The following is a 16,697-nucleotide window of genomic DNA, read 5'->3' on the forward strand; positions in this document are numbered from 1 at the left end:
AAACGGGACCTGCCCCTCGCATTACTTAAAGTAGCATTAGACCAACTTCATTATGCTGCGCACACAACATGAGAGATCTCAGAAGACTAGTTTATACCCAATCTCGCTGAGCATGTTACTGCATTAATTGAAAATTGTGTAGTTTGCCAAAAATTCACAGCAGGGCACACACGAGTAGTGAGAGGTGCAATACCCCATCCTACTGGAGCTTTCCAGCATTTGTATATCGATTATGTCAACATGCTCCAAAATTGTAACGGCTACCGATTCATGTTGGTAGTCGTATTGTTATGCCACTCATTGGGTCTGGGAGACAGGGTCGTCAGTTCTGGTGGGTCCCGATGTGCAGGCTTTACCCCTGAACCCCCAATGGCACCTTACACAGGCCTGCCCGGTCCGGGACTCCCTGGGTGCTGCCATGATCGTGGGTCTGCGCATACGCGGGCATCCGTGTCCGACTCTCTGCGTATGCGCAGTCTCCTTGGCAACCATAGCTTGCGCTCCAAGCCTTGCTTTGGACCGGGACCTATATCTGGGCTCTGGTTGCAAGGAATCACTGTGTCTCAATGTGGTCAGTTCCCCAATTGTGTTCCTCGCTCCAGATTAGCCTTTGGTCCTTGCTCCTTGTCTTGCCTTCCTTGTTCCTTGCCTTTTGGTTGTCCTGCTCTTTGCTGTTGGTCCTTGACCCGCCCCTCTTGGGTCTATCTGGATCCCTTCCCTGGGTCTGGGTTGGGTACCGACCCCTTGGTTCCCTGGGTCAGGTTTGGGTCCCAGCCCCCTGGTTCTCTGCCTTTCTTTTTGGGCATTCCCGCTTTCCTTCCCGGTTTCTTGAATTCCCTCTCCTGGCACCCGTGGGCCTCCCCTGCAGTCACTTGCCTATCTCCTGGCTGTCACTCTCTTGTCATTCCCCTACCTTGTACCTTGCTTGGTACCCTGCCACCTGGAACCTGTGTACCTTAGTCTCTCGAAATCTCTATTCTACATCTGAACTACAGTTGGACATCTCAGGGCCTTCTCTGCCAGTGCTTGCACTGTCCTGACGTCACGCTAATCTGAGAAGTGCCGTCCCGTGGTGTTGGGACCCAGTCCAGCCCTGGCCTGTTTGAGTCAACCAGTAGGGTGTTGGGTTGGTGCCCCGCATTGCTTGTTCTACGCCACAAGTATACGTTGACAAGACTGGCTGCCTCGCCACCCCACTCATCAGGAAGAACAGGTACCTAGCATTCACGAGACACCTTGTTTAGATTGAGACACCTCCCTTCCAGCCCAGACATGGACGAGGTCCAAGAGCTCCAGGAATAACTACAGGCCCTTTGCCTTGAGATGACCACCATACATCAAGTAATTATCTCTCTGCGACAAATGGTGGGTCAAGGGGTGGAAGCACCCCCTCAGACAGAAGGCGCCATGGCACACACATTGAAGTACGATGCCGACCCTCATTGAGTGGCTGAGTTCTGCAATCGCTGCAATACATTTTCTCTTCAGGCCTACTCATTTCAATCAGGACAAAGCCAAAATTGGCTATATCCTAGGCAATTTAACTGGAAACGTGCTTGCCTGGGCCGCTCCTCTGTTCTCTAACAGTCCCATCCTAAATGATTTTGTAGCCTTTGAAAAGACATTCTTGGATGTCTTCAAGTCACCTTACATGACTTTCGTAGCTCAGAACCAGCTGATGGACATCCAACAGGGTTCCAGCGACATCATAACCTATGTCAGCCGATTCCGACAGTTGGCAACCGATTCACAATGGCCTGGAATCACACAAAAGACCATGTTTCATCGTGGCCTGAGAGATGAATATAAGAATGAGCTATTGCGCATTCCGGAACCAGACTCTCTACAAGCGCTAGTGGACCAAGTACTATGCATCAATCATAGGCTGATGGAGAGAAGAGGTGAACGACATAGAAATGAGACATATAATCTTGGGCCTTCAGTGGTTCCTTCAGGACCACCAGGTTCTACGAATTCGGGTCCAGACCCTATGCAGCTGGGGGCATTAAGGGGTCCTTTGTCAGAGACCACAAAGAAGCGATGGCAAACCCATTGTTTAAACCTTTACTGTGGAGTTGCAGGTCATTATTTGGGGTGTTGCCCTTTACGCCCCCCGAGGAAGTCAGAAAATGAACAGGCTGTCATCTATGGAGAAGGCAATGGCAGGCCTTTCTTCTGTTCCATTACGTCCACCCATGCAATCTGTGGCGTTGTTGGTTTTGGAAATCAGGATTGCATGGCAGAACATGAGCATAAACATGTTGGCTCTGTTGGATTGCGGTGCTTCTGGCAACTGTATTGATGCAACTTTTGTGGCCAGCATCAACATTCCCCTCAGCCGCAAGGAACATGCCACAGTAGGGGAAATCATTGATGGAATTCAACTCTCCTCCAGTCCCATTCGCCAGCATATGGGGAGGTTGCATTTATGGATCAATGAACATCAAGAGCATATTTCCTTGGATGTCATAAAATCTCCCTCCTAACCGGTAATGTTGGGTCTGCCTTGGCTGTTGTACCACAGTCCCCACATCAATTGGGAAACACAGGCTTTGGTGTTTCCTTCCATGCGCTGTACCCAAGACTGTTTTTCCTCTGGTTCTTCTGAGCCATTCTCTAATGCCTTTCCCTCATCTTCTCAAGTCATGCCCGTTCATCTCTGTTCCATCCATACAGTTCCTCTGGAGTATTCAAACTTTCTCAGAGTGTTTGGAGTATCACTCTTAATGCCTCACAGGCATTTTGACTGTTCCATCGACCTATTTCCCAATGCAGTGTTTCCCCATGGGAAGGTCTATTCACTGGCCCCATCCGAGAAAGAGGTCCTGCAATGTTATATCGAGGATTGTCTCAAGAAGGGTTACATCGTGCCATCCAAATCTTCTGTGGGCTTTCCATTGTTTCTTGTACCGAAAAAATAAGGAACCCTCCGTCCTTGTATACCAAGTTGGATTTTAGGATTGGACCAGATTTCTGTCCCCATTTTATATGGATTTTTAATAAAACAGGACTTTGTTTATTACCTTGACTCTTCTGTTTTTGGGCACAGGATTTCCCGGCTTGTCCATTCCGCTAAGGGCTGGGATTTTCCCCCCACCATTACGCCATTAAGTTAGGTAATGATACCACTTGTCACAACAGAGTTTAGAGGCAGGAAGAATCCAACAAGAGACACCATATTAAATTATATTAACATTACATTTGAAATTATGTTCCTTATTTTTCTTTGACCTTTTGGTCTCCTATGGTCAGCATCCTGCATCATGCTATCACTAAACAGAATACTTATTGTTATGCACGTCACTGCCTTTGTGTCTGGACTGCCTATGGGATAATTCACACTACAATATGTTTATCTCCCATGACTTATCAGACAAGAAATCCTGCCTTCACCACTTGCAACCTTTGAAAAAGCCTTGCTAGCCCTCTGCTCCTCTCCTTTTTGCTTTTTCAGGAGTAGTAACTCTTGAACTTCTCTAAAACTTACCTGTGAACATTGGCAGGTGACCCTCTGTAAAATTCTGGTTAACCGAGAATATTTGAGCATCACTTGCCACTCTCGAAATCCACCACAAACACGTAGTGTGAATCAGGAGCCCGTAGTAAACAAATAAATACAAATATACAGATACCAAGTTCAGCAGGGGTCTATTTCCATCACCTGGGGAGTGTGCGGTGCCACCAGCAATCAAATAAGTTCTATTTGGAAGTTGAATGGGTCAGTGCAGTGGATGCAATTAGGATGCATTTAAGTGCTGGATTGTGGCCGTAGTTTCCTGGACCCGGCAACACATGTTGTTAGGACTAGGAGTGAGACACTTACCCACATGACCACTTGAAGGTCTGATCACTATGCTAGTGAAATCACACATTAGGATTGTACTCGGCAGAGAATATTTAGAGACAGCTTCTTAGGCTTAAAAGTTGCACACCTTTTATACTTTGCCAGTAACATTATAGGAAGCACTCTTCTGCTGGGTTATTTTGCAGGTGTATATGATTCATCTACTGAGAGACAAAATGTTTATGGGAGGGAGGTGGAAACAATCACAGCCGCCTCTCTCCCCCTGAGCCCCAGGATCTGGTGATATCCCACAGTAATTTCTTTTCTATTTCCAGCACTAACACCTGTTCTTTTTTAAATCCTCATACCTGCTATCTCACACTTATCCTCTATTCTTTCTTTGGCTTTTGTTGCAGGCAGAGAAGGCCGAAGGGTTCATCAACTTACCCGAATTCAACGTGGACAGAGCATTAGAATGCAAGAAAAAACAGTAAGTAGTTCATCATGGAACAGGTAGGACAAATAGGGCCTGCCTCCGTGTGCAGCGCACCACTCCCTGTATCATCACGGAACAATCTGGCGTTCCTTCTAGAAACTACGCTCATCAGTTTGACAAAGCTGGAAAAGATGTTTCCAACGTTGGTTACACTTTCTGAGTTGCTGTGCTGAGGCCTACTGAAAAGAACCATTCTAGGCACTTTTAAGGGGCACAGAAAATTGAGGGTTGAGGAAGATTGTGACCAACTGTAATGGGGAGAACGTGTTTGCCTAACCTCAGAACAATGAATTCACTGCCACGCGAGATCACGAGGAGACGGACCTACAAAATTGTCAAATTCAGGCACTGCATCCCCACAAAATCACTGCAGTCTGCCTAGATAAGACATCTCATTCTTCTGTAGATAAAAAGAGTCCAAGTGTCACTTCCCCCATTTCGGTTACAGGCCTTTGGTGGCCATCTCCATTTTAGGTGAGTTATGAAGATGTGGCTTCCCCCGTGATCCCCACATAATCCACCTCACTTGCATGTCTGTGCTGCCCTGCTAGCATTGGAGACGAACAGCTGTGGCGGTCTAGCCTATGAGATCTGTGGGCGTGAGGCAATGCATGCATGTCATATAAAGAGAGGCGAGTGCATGCGCGGTCATTGAGCACGCATGCCCGCCATTCATGGGGAGACAGCACAGAGAACAAGCGTGCTGACTCTCCTCCATTTCAATGTAGCAAACAGATCTAATATGCACAACTAAACCTCACTGATCCTTGTTAAGAGCAATGAGCAAGCACTGTTACCCTCATATCACCTTTTCAACCATGGAAAGAAACCATAACAGTGGTACAACTAGGCCATTTAAATGGCCATTGCTGCAGTCTACAATGGCAAATCAACAATCTTACAGCCTTGTTACCCGAGGGGAGTGGTCATTATCGCGGTATAATGAGCCACCCTCAAGTTATAGTTGAGCAAGAGGCATTATTCCAAGTGATAATGACCCCTCGTGAGGTCTGTAAGGCTATTAGGGCAGAATGGTAATAGCAATAAAGGTTTTGGAGGTGTGGTGGTGAAGTAAAACATGTTAGTTTAATAATGAGTAAAGTACACACGTGTTAATAAATTTAATGTGGCTTTGCTTTGCAATATTTAAATAAGTAGGTTGTCTCTAAAAGGTAAGCATGTTCATTGTAAAACTCGTTGAACTGGCCAGTTTTAGCATGACCTTGCTACAGGTGCAGTGGTAAAGTGAATGGTTATTCTATGCAGCAGTGAAAGCATTGTTCCATGTTTCAACTTTCAAGTTTTTATGTTAAATTCAGTTGGAGTGTATTATTGCAAGAAATCTTGCTGGGAAATTGCATTGCTGTTTCCTCGGGCCATAACTTGGTAGTGGGTCATTATCCCAAGTGATAATGACTTCTCCCGAGGTCTATAAGGCTATCGGCACATGCTTGTAATAGGAAGAGAGGTTCTGGGTCTGTGGTGCTGAAGTAAAATATGTTAGTTTAAAAGTACGTTAAAGCACACAAAATGTGTTATAACATGAAATGCACCTTTATTTTGTAATATTCAAATGTTTAAGTTTTCTTATAAAGTAAGCATTTTATTTGCAAACTTGGTTGAAATGAAATAATTTTTCAGAAGGAGCTTGCAGTAGGTGCAACGTTGAAGTTAACAGATGTTCTTTAAAAAAAAAAAAAAAGTTGGATCCTAGATGGCCGCCGGTGAAGTGGAACGCGTTTGAATCGCGCTCCGCCTGGGCCGCCGGAGAAAACCACATTAATGCAGCAATAAGGATGTTCTGAGAGGTCGGATCGCTTCCCCGACAGCCCCCTGGTTCCCCGGGGAGACATTCAGGCCCCGATACATTGACGGTACCGAATGGACGCGGAAGGCGAGCTGCCCCATCCCCCGCCTCAGCGAGACTGAGGCCTTCCCGGCCGCGTAGCAGAACGGACGGGGAACACCGCCCCCCTCGGGGGGCTGGAGGCACTTGACATCGGGCCGGGGGGACCTGAGCAGACTTCCCCCTCCTCCCACTCGTGCTGCTCGTACCGCGGCGAGGGATCCTGGGAGGAGCGGCGACACCAGATGAACGGGGAGCCCGCCCCGCCACCCCGGAACACAAGCAGGGCCAAAGACACGGGAAGGGACCCGCGGCAGATCCGGCGGTTGAAGAGGACCCGAACAGAGGCACAGAGGTGAGGTGCAAATAGCAGGCACCCCCTCTGCCCCCTCCACGAAGAGACAGAGGCGGGATCACAATAAATAAAGGAATTGCGCTGGCGACTGGAGGCGGGCGGTCTCTCCCTGGGGGCTCCTCCATTGCGCCAGGTGCCCAGAGTCTGAACCGAAGTGCACCAGAGAGTCGGGCATCCATCACAGGCTTCTTGGATAAGGTGACCAGAGCAGAGTGGGGAAAAGGGAACAGTTTGCCGGCATCCCCCCGCTCCCCCCCATCACGCAACACAGCGGCTGCAGAACGATACCAGCAATAAGGGGGAAAGAGAGGGGCAGAGACAGAGCGGGAAGAGAGCACAGAGGGAAAACGGCCCTCGGAGGGCACATGGACATTCAACTCAGCACCCTCTGAACTAAGAGGGAGTCATTAAGAGGAACGGGAAGGACCTGGGGAGGTACCCCAAATAAAGAGGAAAGAGGGCCTAGAAAGGGCTCTGGGGAACGACCCAAGTAAGGATACAAGAAACGGGGTACCTCAAGGACTTGCGGAACCCATTACCCAAGCAGGAGGCCACGGTCATAGGGAACCCAGCCACAGAATCGACAAAAGAGGGGGGGCCCACGCATTCCCCAGGAACTCACAGAGATCATGTCAAGGGCCAAGGGTAAAGGTAACGCTAACCAGCAGACCCCACAGGCACTAAAACAAGTCGCAAACATTCTACAGATGTGGTCAACGGACCCCAGCTCGGAAGCTAAAGGAAAGCCCCAGGAGGAACAGCAGGTAGAGGGGATGACATCGACTCACCATCAGCAAGCCCCCTCTAGAGATGATATGCACCCATGGTTCCTTGACCTACAGGAAAAATGTATGTCTACAGTACAGGAGCAGTTTACGATGATGAAAGATGACTTAAAACAGGTGGTGTAAGATCTTAAATCGGATGTAGCAAAAATGGAGGAGAGAACTGATATCTTGGAGAGAGTGGTACAGGGCATCGAAGAAGAAACGCAGCAAGTCAGTGAAACGCAGGAACGCCTGGTGAGACTCACCCATAATCTGGAAATACAATGTGAAGACCTGGAGAACCGCTCCAGACGGTCCAACATACGCATCAAAAACATGGCAGAGTCAGTCCTGGACAAAGATCTGAAGACAGCAGTGAAGGAGGTGTTCAGGGACATTCTAGATGCCACAGAGAGGGACATGATTGGGGTGGACCGGGTCCACAGGGTTGGCCCAAAAAGATCAGCGCCGGGCAAGAGACCACGGGACGTTCTGGTTGCTCTCTCCTCATATCCACAGAAAGAGCAGATCTTGAGAAGAGCCAGAGAAATGGAGCAAATTAGAATGAATGGACAAGAAATACAGCTGTACCAAGATCTGGCCCTGGTAACATTGCAAAAAAGAAGAGCGATGGCCCCTTTGGTCAAAGCACTGGTGGGGAAACAAATTTGATACAAATGGACCTTCCCGTTCGGCTGACCTTCATGTGGGAAGGGAAACAGAGAAGAGCGACCACATGGGAAGAAGGCCTCAATATAATGGGACTCAAGGAGGATGAAGAGGAATCAGATAAAACAAATCCTAGGGGAGAACAGTCGAGGAAACCTAGGGGCTGGGAAACCATTAAGAAAAAAAAGGCCAACAATGGGAAGGGAAGGCCATAGGAAGCTGCCATGAAGCATAAAGAGAAGAGGATGCCCATACACAAGGGGGAAGCGACTCTGACAAGGCCCCCATGGGGGGAATGCGAATGAGAAGGAATTGCTACTGAAACGACAGAGCAGGCGGCCCGGGCGGGACACGCCGGCTTGGATCTCGGTAAGAATTGTTGGTAATGTGGGGTTTAGGATCCCCTACGAAGTTATCCCCCGAGAGTAAGGGGGGCAGGGAGCTGAGGGTGCAATTCTCTAGCATCAATAGGAACCCTCGCCCTACTCTGGGGCATGAAATTTGGTTTATGGTTGTTGGTTGGGGGGAAATTCAAGGGAAGGGGTAAGAGGGAGGGGGCAGGCAAATAGAGGCATCGGCAAGAGATGGGAGTCAAGATATAGAGGCTTGAACGATACAAAATGAGGACACTATGCATTGTAACCTTTAACATAAGGGGTATGAATCACCCCACAAAGAGGATAAAATTGGAGAAATACCTCAAAAGGGAAGGAGCGGATCTCTTGTTGCTCCAGGAAACCCATATCAGATTCAGGGACAGACACAAAACACGTATAAGGGGATACAAAATATGGGCTCAAGCAAACGCAACAGAAAAAAGAGCGGGGGTACTGATAGCGATAAGAGAAGGCTGGGATGCCAAACTGGAGGAAGGAACCACAGATAAAGAGGGAGGGTTGCGTTTGCAAATGCAGAGATAGAAGGCCAACGCATAACACTGGCGACAGTATATGCACCTAATCTGGGACAAGATGGCTTCCTCAGAGAGGCTGGGAAAACTGGAAGTCTTTGCAAAGGGTGAGGTGCTCCTGGGGGGGATCTCAATATGGCATGGAATCCACAATTGGATAGAAGCACAGGGAGTGTAGATGGCCAAGGGGCACCCTCAAAATGCCTTAAACAACAGATGGACCAATTAACTCTAAATGATGTGTAGAGGGAGCGGAAAGGGGATCAAAGGGGGTACACGTATTTCTCACATGTCCATAACTCCCTGTCAAGAATAGACTACTTTTGGGCATCGGTAGGGCTGCTGGGCAAGATACAAGGGCTGGAATTGAGAGCTATTGCCCTGTCCGATCACGCACCCCTGTGGCTAGAAATGAACTTGCCGGGAAGAAAAAATGGGCTCTGGAGGTGGAGGTTACCAGGGGACATATTACAGGATCCGACTACGGGGGAATCCATAAGGGAAATGATAGTAGAATACTTTGCGCATAATGAAACTGGGGAAGTCTCCATGAGTACAGTTTGAGAGGCTTTTAAGGCGGAAATACGGGGGAAGATCATGGCGCTGAAGATTACGAAGGATAAACATAGATATCTGCGGGAAAAGGAACTGGAAAGGACAATAACAGACCTGCAAGAGAAATTAACGTCCCACCCCGAAAGCGCTAAAACATACTCAGGGCCAATTAGAGATGCTTCGCACAAAAGGAGCAGAAAGAAAGTTACTATATCTACGACAAAGATACTACTTAAAAGCAAACAAAGCAGATAGGTTATTGGCCAGACAACTCTGGGCGAAAAAGAATGAAACAACAATTAAGATTATCAGAGAGATGACAGGGGAGCAGCTGACTAGCACACAAGACATAGGGGAGGCTTTTAGGAAATATTACCAAAAACTGTACTCTTCAGACCACCCAGATGAAGAGGCGCAGGACAGATATCTTAAATCCCTTCACATCCCACAAATAGATGAAGAAGACAGACAGGCCCTAGAAGAACCAATAGGAGAAGAAGAAATTAGAAAGGCAATAAAAGCTCTCCCGACAAATAAAGCTCCAGGCCCCGATGGTTTCACGGCCCACTTCCATATAAAATATGAGGACATATTGACCCCGGTCCTAACAAAGCTCCTAAATTCATTTAAAGACACTGCCAATGTCACACCCACAATGAACGAAGCGAAGGTCCTAGTTTTTCATAAACCTGGAAAGGACCTGGCTCTTCCCGCATCATATAGACCAATCTCCCTAATAAATATAGACGCAAAAATATACACCAAGATCCTGGCAGCAAGGCTATCCCTACTTCTTCCAAAATTGATCAACTTAGATCAGTCAGGCTTCATCCCGGGAAGGCAAACCCATGACAATATTAGAAGGATAATTCACTTAGTGGAGAAAATAGGCATAACGCACACCCCGGCGATTCTACTTGCGGTAGATGCCGAGAAAGCCTTCGACCGGGTCGAATGGTCCATGCTATTTAGAACCTTGGTATACATGGGGTTTGGGGAATAGTTTATTGCAAGAATAAAAGCGAACTACAACTCCCCAAGCAGTAGGGGGCTTCAATGGGGAGGTAACAGAAAAGGTACTAATAACAAGAGGAACAAAACAAGGCTGTCCGCTGTACCTACTTCTGTACGCAATCTTTTTAGAACCCCTACTACTGAGCATTAGAGCATCCACACACATCAAAGGGATAGACATGGCAGGATTGCAACATAAGGCGATAGCATACGCAGATGATATGTTAATTGCACTAGAAGATCCGGCAAAACCTCTGGCGGAGGTTGTGATTGCGCTGGAAGACTTTGGGGCCATTTCTGGCCTAAAAATTAATAGGAGCAAATCAGAAATCTTAATACTGGCGGGTGACCGGGACAAACTAGAGAGGGAAGCTAATGCATTGGACATTAGAATAGCAGAGGATGGCATCAAATACCTGGGAATTACATTAATGGGTAGGGTGGGGCAGCTTTATGGGCAGAACTATCCGCACCTGCTCGCAAGCATCCGCAGAGACGTGGAGAGATGAACCCTCTGAAGATATCTTGGTGGGGTAGAATCCAATCGGTCAAGATGACCATCCTCCCTAAGCTTCTATACTACTTTCAGGCTCTTCCGGTGGGGGTCCCCAGAACCTATTTCAAAACATTAGCGAAGGTAATCTCATCCTTTGTATGGAAGGGGAAAACCCCAAGACTAGCCAGGGCGACCCTTACAGCACTAATTAAGGAGGGTGGACTGGCGCTTCCCCACTTCCAGAAATACTTCCATGCAGTGCAGCTAAAGGTACTCCGGGAATGGCTGGGAGAAGACCCGCAACCGATATGGGCAAAACAAGATAGGGCAGTAGCAAGAACCCCGCTGGTGGAACTGCTCTGGAAGCATAAAATGCACAGGCACCCCAAAATGGGGATTAGCGAAATTATGAGGACAACAACACTGGAAGCCTGGGACAGCCAAACACGGAAAGGAATAATGACCACCACCCTGGGCCCGTTCACCCCCCTATGGCGGAACCCGCAGTTCCCGCCGGGAATGGAGCAGGGCGCTTACGAAGGTTGGGAGGAGGCAGGAATAACAAAACTGGGAGAAATGTTCATAGATTCTGAAATAAGACCTTACGAATCTTGTTGCCCTCGCTCAGTACACACCAAGCGAGATAAATACCGATATGAGCAACTTAAACATTGGCTAAAATCCCCAGAAATAACTAATGCAGCAACGCGGACCGTTACTCAGTTTGAGAAATACGTGATATCCAACTCAGGGGCAAAGGGTTGGGTCTCGACCTTATACTCCTTCATAAACTCACAAGAAGAAGAAGTTAAATGGATTTACATGATTAAATGGAGTAAAGCATTGGGGGAGGAACCAACAAGAGAGCAATGGGTGGATTTATGGACACTGATCCCCAAGATGACTAGATCTGCCCAGACAAGAGAAATGTGGATCAAAATTGTTACACAGTGGCACTACACCCCTGAAAAGCTACACTCAATGTTCCCCAAAACGTCCGACAGATGCTGGAGGGACTGTGGAGAGGTGGGAACATGGAGGCACATCTGGGGAAAATGTTTCGAAATGTGGAACACGTGGGAGATGGAGTGTGGATGTGTGGGATCAGGGACGAAAGGGCGAGGAAATACAATAAAGCCCAATGGAGAAGCTTCGTGGGATTACTCATAGCGGCTTGGTCAACAATAGCCCAAAGCTGGAAAAAGAAAGACACCCCACTGACATTAACGTGGCTACAAAAACTATGGGCACAACTGGCGATGGAAAAAGTCACCCATACAATCCAAGGAACTAGGGACAGGTTTGCAAAAAAATGGGGAGGGGTCCTAGAGTATCTCCAATCAGACTTTATGGAACAATGGTGCCCACACAACATTAAAGTAACGGACATCTTCAATGCATAATGTAACCCTGTAAAGACGTGCCTGCGTCCCCCGAATCATGGGGGCGAGTTGGGGGGGCTATTATATGTTTGTTGTGAGTTGATATGTAAAATCAATAAAAACATGTTTAAAAAAACCCAAAAAAACGAAAGGATTGTGTCATGTTTTAGGTTTCACTTTGGTGTGATAAATTAGGTTGGATTGTCAAATTGAAAAAAATCTCGTTCTGAAGTGGCATAGCTGTTTTTTTTAAAGCAGACATGCTTTGTTGATTTGTTGACTTCTTCTACAGCCTGAATGAATGTCAGGATTGCAGTCAATATAAGCAGTTATTGACTACATTCCAAACATTCTGACTGAGAGGAGGTAATAACGATTTCCACGTGCTAACACGATTTTAAAAAGTGCGTTAAAGATGCATTGGGTCGCAAATGAGAATTTACTGAATACATGCGCCAATATGGCGATTATTAGGGTTCATTTTTTTGCAGCAGAAACACGTTTTCTTTTCTTGGCATTTGCTATGTAGATAATTGTGCAAGCGAGAGGGAGGGGAGCGGTCCACACATGATTGGGGTGCATGTAGATGCAAGACGATTGCTAGTGAGAGGGGACCAGTGATGAGATCAAGGGACACAGAATGAGAAAAGCGTGTAGCTTCCTTTCTGTTGTTTCCGGAAGGAAACCTCAACAACTGCTGTGCGATTACGCTTCTGTGGTCACAAACTGGACGGGAAGGTGGGTACACAGAGCAGAGGTTTAGAATCAGGAAGTGCTTCTTCCTACCCACTTATAAACACAATACCCACACGGCAAACAGACACAGCAAATATGTGTAATGTGCACTTTGAGCAGTCCATCAATTGTAATACACTGTCCCGTAGAGTGAGTCAGGGAGCAGTTTTAAACTTCTTATGTATTTAATCTGCTAGGGTACAGGAACACACACGGGACACGTGTTGCTGGTACGGGGTCCCGACTGCAACTGCCGTCCGGGACCTCCTTTATTAAAAACGCGCCTGTGCGGCCCGGAACAATCCTCTGGGGCACCGCTTGAATAGGGCCTCGGCCGGCGCGACCCCAGTGGACTGATGGGGGGTCATGCAGTACTCTCGCAGGAATTCGAAGAGGTTTTGGCGTAATTCCCCTTCCCCATCCAACGAGATCCGGAAGACCTTATTGAGTGTCCGCATGAAGCGCTTGGCCTCACCATTCGCCCTGGGCCATAGCGGGGTTACCTTCCGGTGTGTGATCCCTCTTTCCTCACAGTACTTGGCGAATTGCTGCCCCTGGAATGGCGGGCCGTTGTCCGAACAAAGTTCAGTGGGGAACCCGTGGGTGGCAAACATTTTTTCCAGTGCCAGGATGGTGTGGTCGCTGGCCGTTGACTCTACCAGCTCCACCTTGGGATACTGTGACCATTGGTCGACCACTGCGAGAAAATACAGTCCTCTGCCTGTGGATCCAAAGTCAGCATGTACCATCCCCCACGGCTGTTCACTTCTTTCCATCGCTCTGATTGGTGGTCCCCTTTCCACCGGACTGGCCGCTTGGCATGGTACGCATGAGCGCACAAACTCGTCCACCCTTTTCTCTAGGTCCGGGAACCACACCTTCAGTCTTAGGCGTGCCTTCGTCTTTGTGGTTCCCTGGTGTCCTTTGTGGGCCAGCTGTAGCACTTTCATCACCAAAGCTTGCGGGATGACGATCTGGCGCCCTCTCAATAGAAGGCCGTCCTCCACAACCGAGAGCTCATTGCACACCTTCCACAGCACTTGGAGGTCACTTTGGGCCCCTGTCTCCCTCCTGGAGTTGTTGGTGCGCACCTCTCTCCACTCCCCACTGTCCATGGCCTCCTTAATGATTACGAACATCTCATCTTCATTCGAGGCGTCCGCAATCTCCTGGCGCGCCAGGGCCACCGGCAGGGCCGCCTCCACGTCATTGTGCACCATCTTGACACAGTCCACCACCTCGGCTGTGTCTCGGGGTGCCCGGCCCCTGGATGTCTGGACAGGTAGTCCGCGGGGTTATGGGTGCAAAACTATCTTGGACTCCCTATCCGGGCTAAATTATTCCATGGTTTCCTGACCAGATAGAGCATTCTTGATCTCGGCAAACGCCTTTTGTTCCTTAGACGTCCATGCCCATGCGACATCGTTCCTCGTCAAGGCCCGTAAAGGCTCTGACAGTGACGCCAGGTCGCGGATGAACCGTCCACAATAGTTCACCATGCCGAGAAAGCTTCTTATCTCCGCCGGTGACTCGGGCGGGGCCGCCTCACGAATGTCTCTCACCTTCTCTGGGTCGAGCAATTTTCCCCCGGTATGGAATACGAACCCGAAAAACTCTATCTGGTCCTTGAGGAACTCACATTTCTTTCGGTGCCGGGTCAGCCCCAAACTTTTAAGTCTCTCCAAGGCCCGTTCCAGTCTCTTCAGGTGTTCAGACTCTGACTGTGCGAAGACCAGGATGTCGTCCGACATGTTTATGACTCCTTTTGAGTCCCGCCAGGGCTCCCCGGATGACATTCTGGAAGACTTCCGCCGCTGACGAGACACCAAAACGGAGTCTTTTAAACTGATAAAGCCCTTCATGGGTCGTAAAGGTGGTAATGTACCGTGACTCCGGGTGGAGTTCCAGCTGGTGGTACCCCGACCTCAGATCTAGCTTGGACAAGAATTTTGCCCCTTTCAGCTCGCCCACTATGTTGTCCTGCGTGGGCATCAGGTGACGCTCCCTCTTAATGGTGGCATTTGGCAGTCTCATGTCCACGCAGATGCGGAAGGCCCCTGGTTGCTTGGGCTTTGGTGCCACCACTATGGGTGAGACCCACGGGGTTCGGCCCTCCACCCTCTCGATAATATCCAAATCGATGAGCGATTGGAGCTTTTTCTCCACCTGCACCCTCAGGGTCGGACTAGGAAAACAAATAGGCCCGGTCACCCAAAAAAAGTGGCCCACCCCTCACCTCATAGCCCTTGACCTCTGATGACATCACCGGAAGTGATGCCATTTGACCCCACCCCAAAGTGACATCCCAGAAGCAACGAAACACAACCTTTCACCCCGTGACAAAAGAGGAAGTGGCATCAAATAGCATTGTTCCTAAGTACACAAAATTACTGGGAATCCAAGCAGACGTCCAAGACCAAATGATAATATGTTATTGTATAGCTCTTACGCTTAAGCTCTTTTTTATAGAACAAATATGCATACAATATCACATCACCCAACCTGTGTTGTTACTCATTTATTGACCTAAGAAAGATGAAAGGCTTTCTGAAAAAGAAAAAAAAACGTTGAAAACACATTTTTTTTCCATTTTTTTTTCTTCCAGACCAGCCCAGACATGGCCAGAAACCGACCCCCACTCACCAGGGCCGATTTCGGCCCGGCCGAGGGGCCAATCCGACCCTGCACTTCGCTATGTGACGCCAACTCGCTGTGTCCCTGCGACACCTGTTCCCTTTCACTTCTGTGATCGGGAAACGGCGCCAGAGGGTCCTTTCCTTTTTTTGTTTTACTTTTTACGGAATCGGCTGCAGGGGGACACCCCCGCTCATAATATAGTGAACAAGGGTGCGGGGGACACACCCGCAGCCCCCGCAGCCCTTGCCACCGAATGGGGGATGTGGCGGAACTTTTCAGCTGTTTGGAATTTTCGAACGGCCAAATCTCCCATTCAGGGTTTTTTTCTGGCTTTTTGAACATTTCCCATTTAAAATCATATAAATTAATACATAACATAAGAATTATATGAAAATTCATAATCATCACTTAAAATGATTTTCCATATATGTTTTAAAACAAAATAATGTGTGGCAAGGTGCACAACGCCTCCAAAACTATACCTGACTATTCTTAAAAACACAGCTTTTACAGACTTCTGCATGTCCACTTCTGTTGGAAAGTCACAATCTGTGGCTGACAATGCACAAATGATGCAAGATACAAGTAACAACAAACTAAACATAGACCGACATCATAACGAACAAGTGCATGCATCATGTTACACCATCGACAACACGAATTGTCAATAGCCCTCTCTACACACAACCTCCATGGCTCAACCTCTCGCTGCTTCATGCATTGGACTCTGGATACCCCAACAGAAAGCTTGCAGTGCTAAAATGCAGCACACATCACAGCCATCACAGCCTGGACTACCATTGAGCATTCACCATCACTGTGCTGAAGAATGGCATCCAGTGCGTGAGAGTGGACGCGCAGCGGAACATGTTGCACAACTGTCTGATACAACACAACATGGCCATGCCAGAAAATAAGGTGGGGAATATTGAGCTAGATGACGGGGTCATGCAAAGAGATAAAGTATTAAGCATGTTTTTTTTCTCCAGATAAATCTCATTTTCCAAAATATGTTTATTCAGTCTGTCACCAACAACCTCCACGTCCATAT

The 16,697-nt window shown here is 48.1% G+C and overlaps 1 protein-coding gene across 1 annotated transcript in view; it reads left to right on the plus strand.

Moving 5' to 3' along the window:
- CNKSR3 (CNKSR family member 3) overlaps positions 1-16,697 on the plus strand; it is a 1,181,575-nt gene that overhangs the window by 902,058 nt on the left and 262,820 nt on the right. The window contains exon 18 of the mRNA XM_069607750.1: positions 4,201-4,274. Coding sequence (XP_069463851.1) covers positions 4,201-4,274 — 74 coding nt within the window. The remainder of the gene's footprint in view (positions 1-4,200; positions 4,275-16,697) is intronic.

This window comes from Ambystoma mexicanum, chromosome 4q (assembly GCF_040938575.1).
Source record: "Ambystoma mexicanum isolate Mex_15411 chromosome 4q, UKY_AmexF1_1, whole genome shotgun sequence".
In the NCBI taxonomy this organism is placed as follows: Eukaryota; Metazoa; Chordata; class Amphibia; order Caudata; family Ambystomatidae; genus Ambystoma; species Ambystoma mexicanum.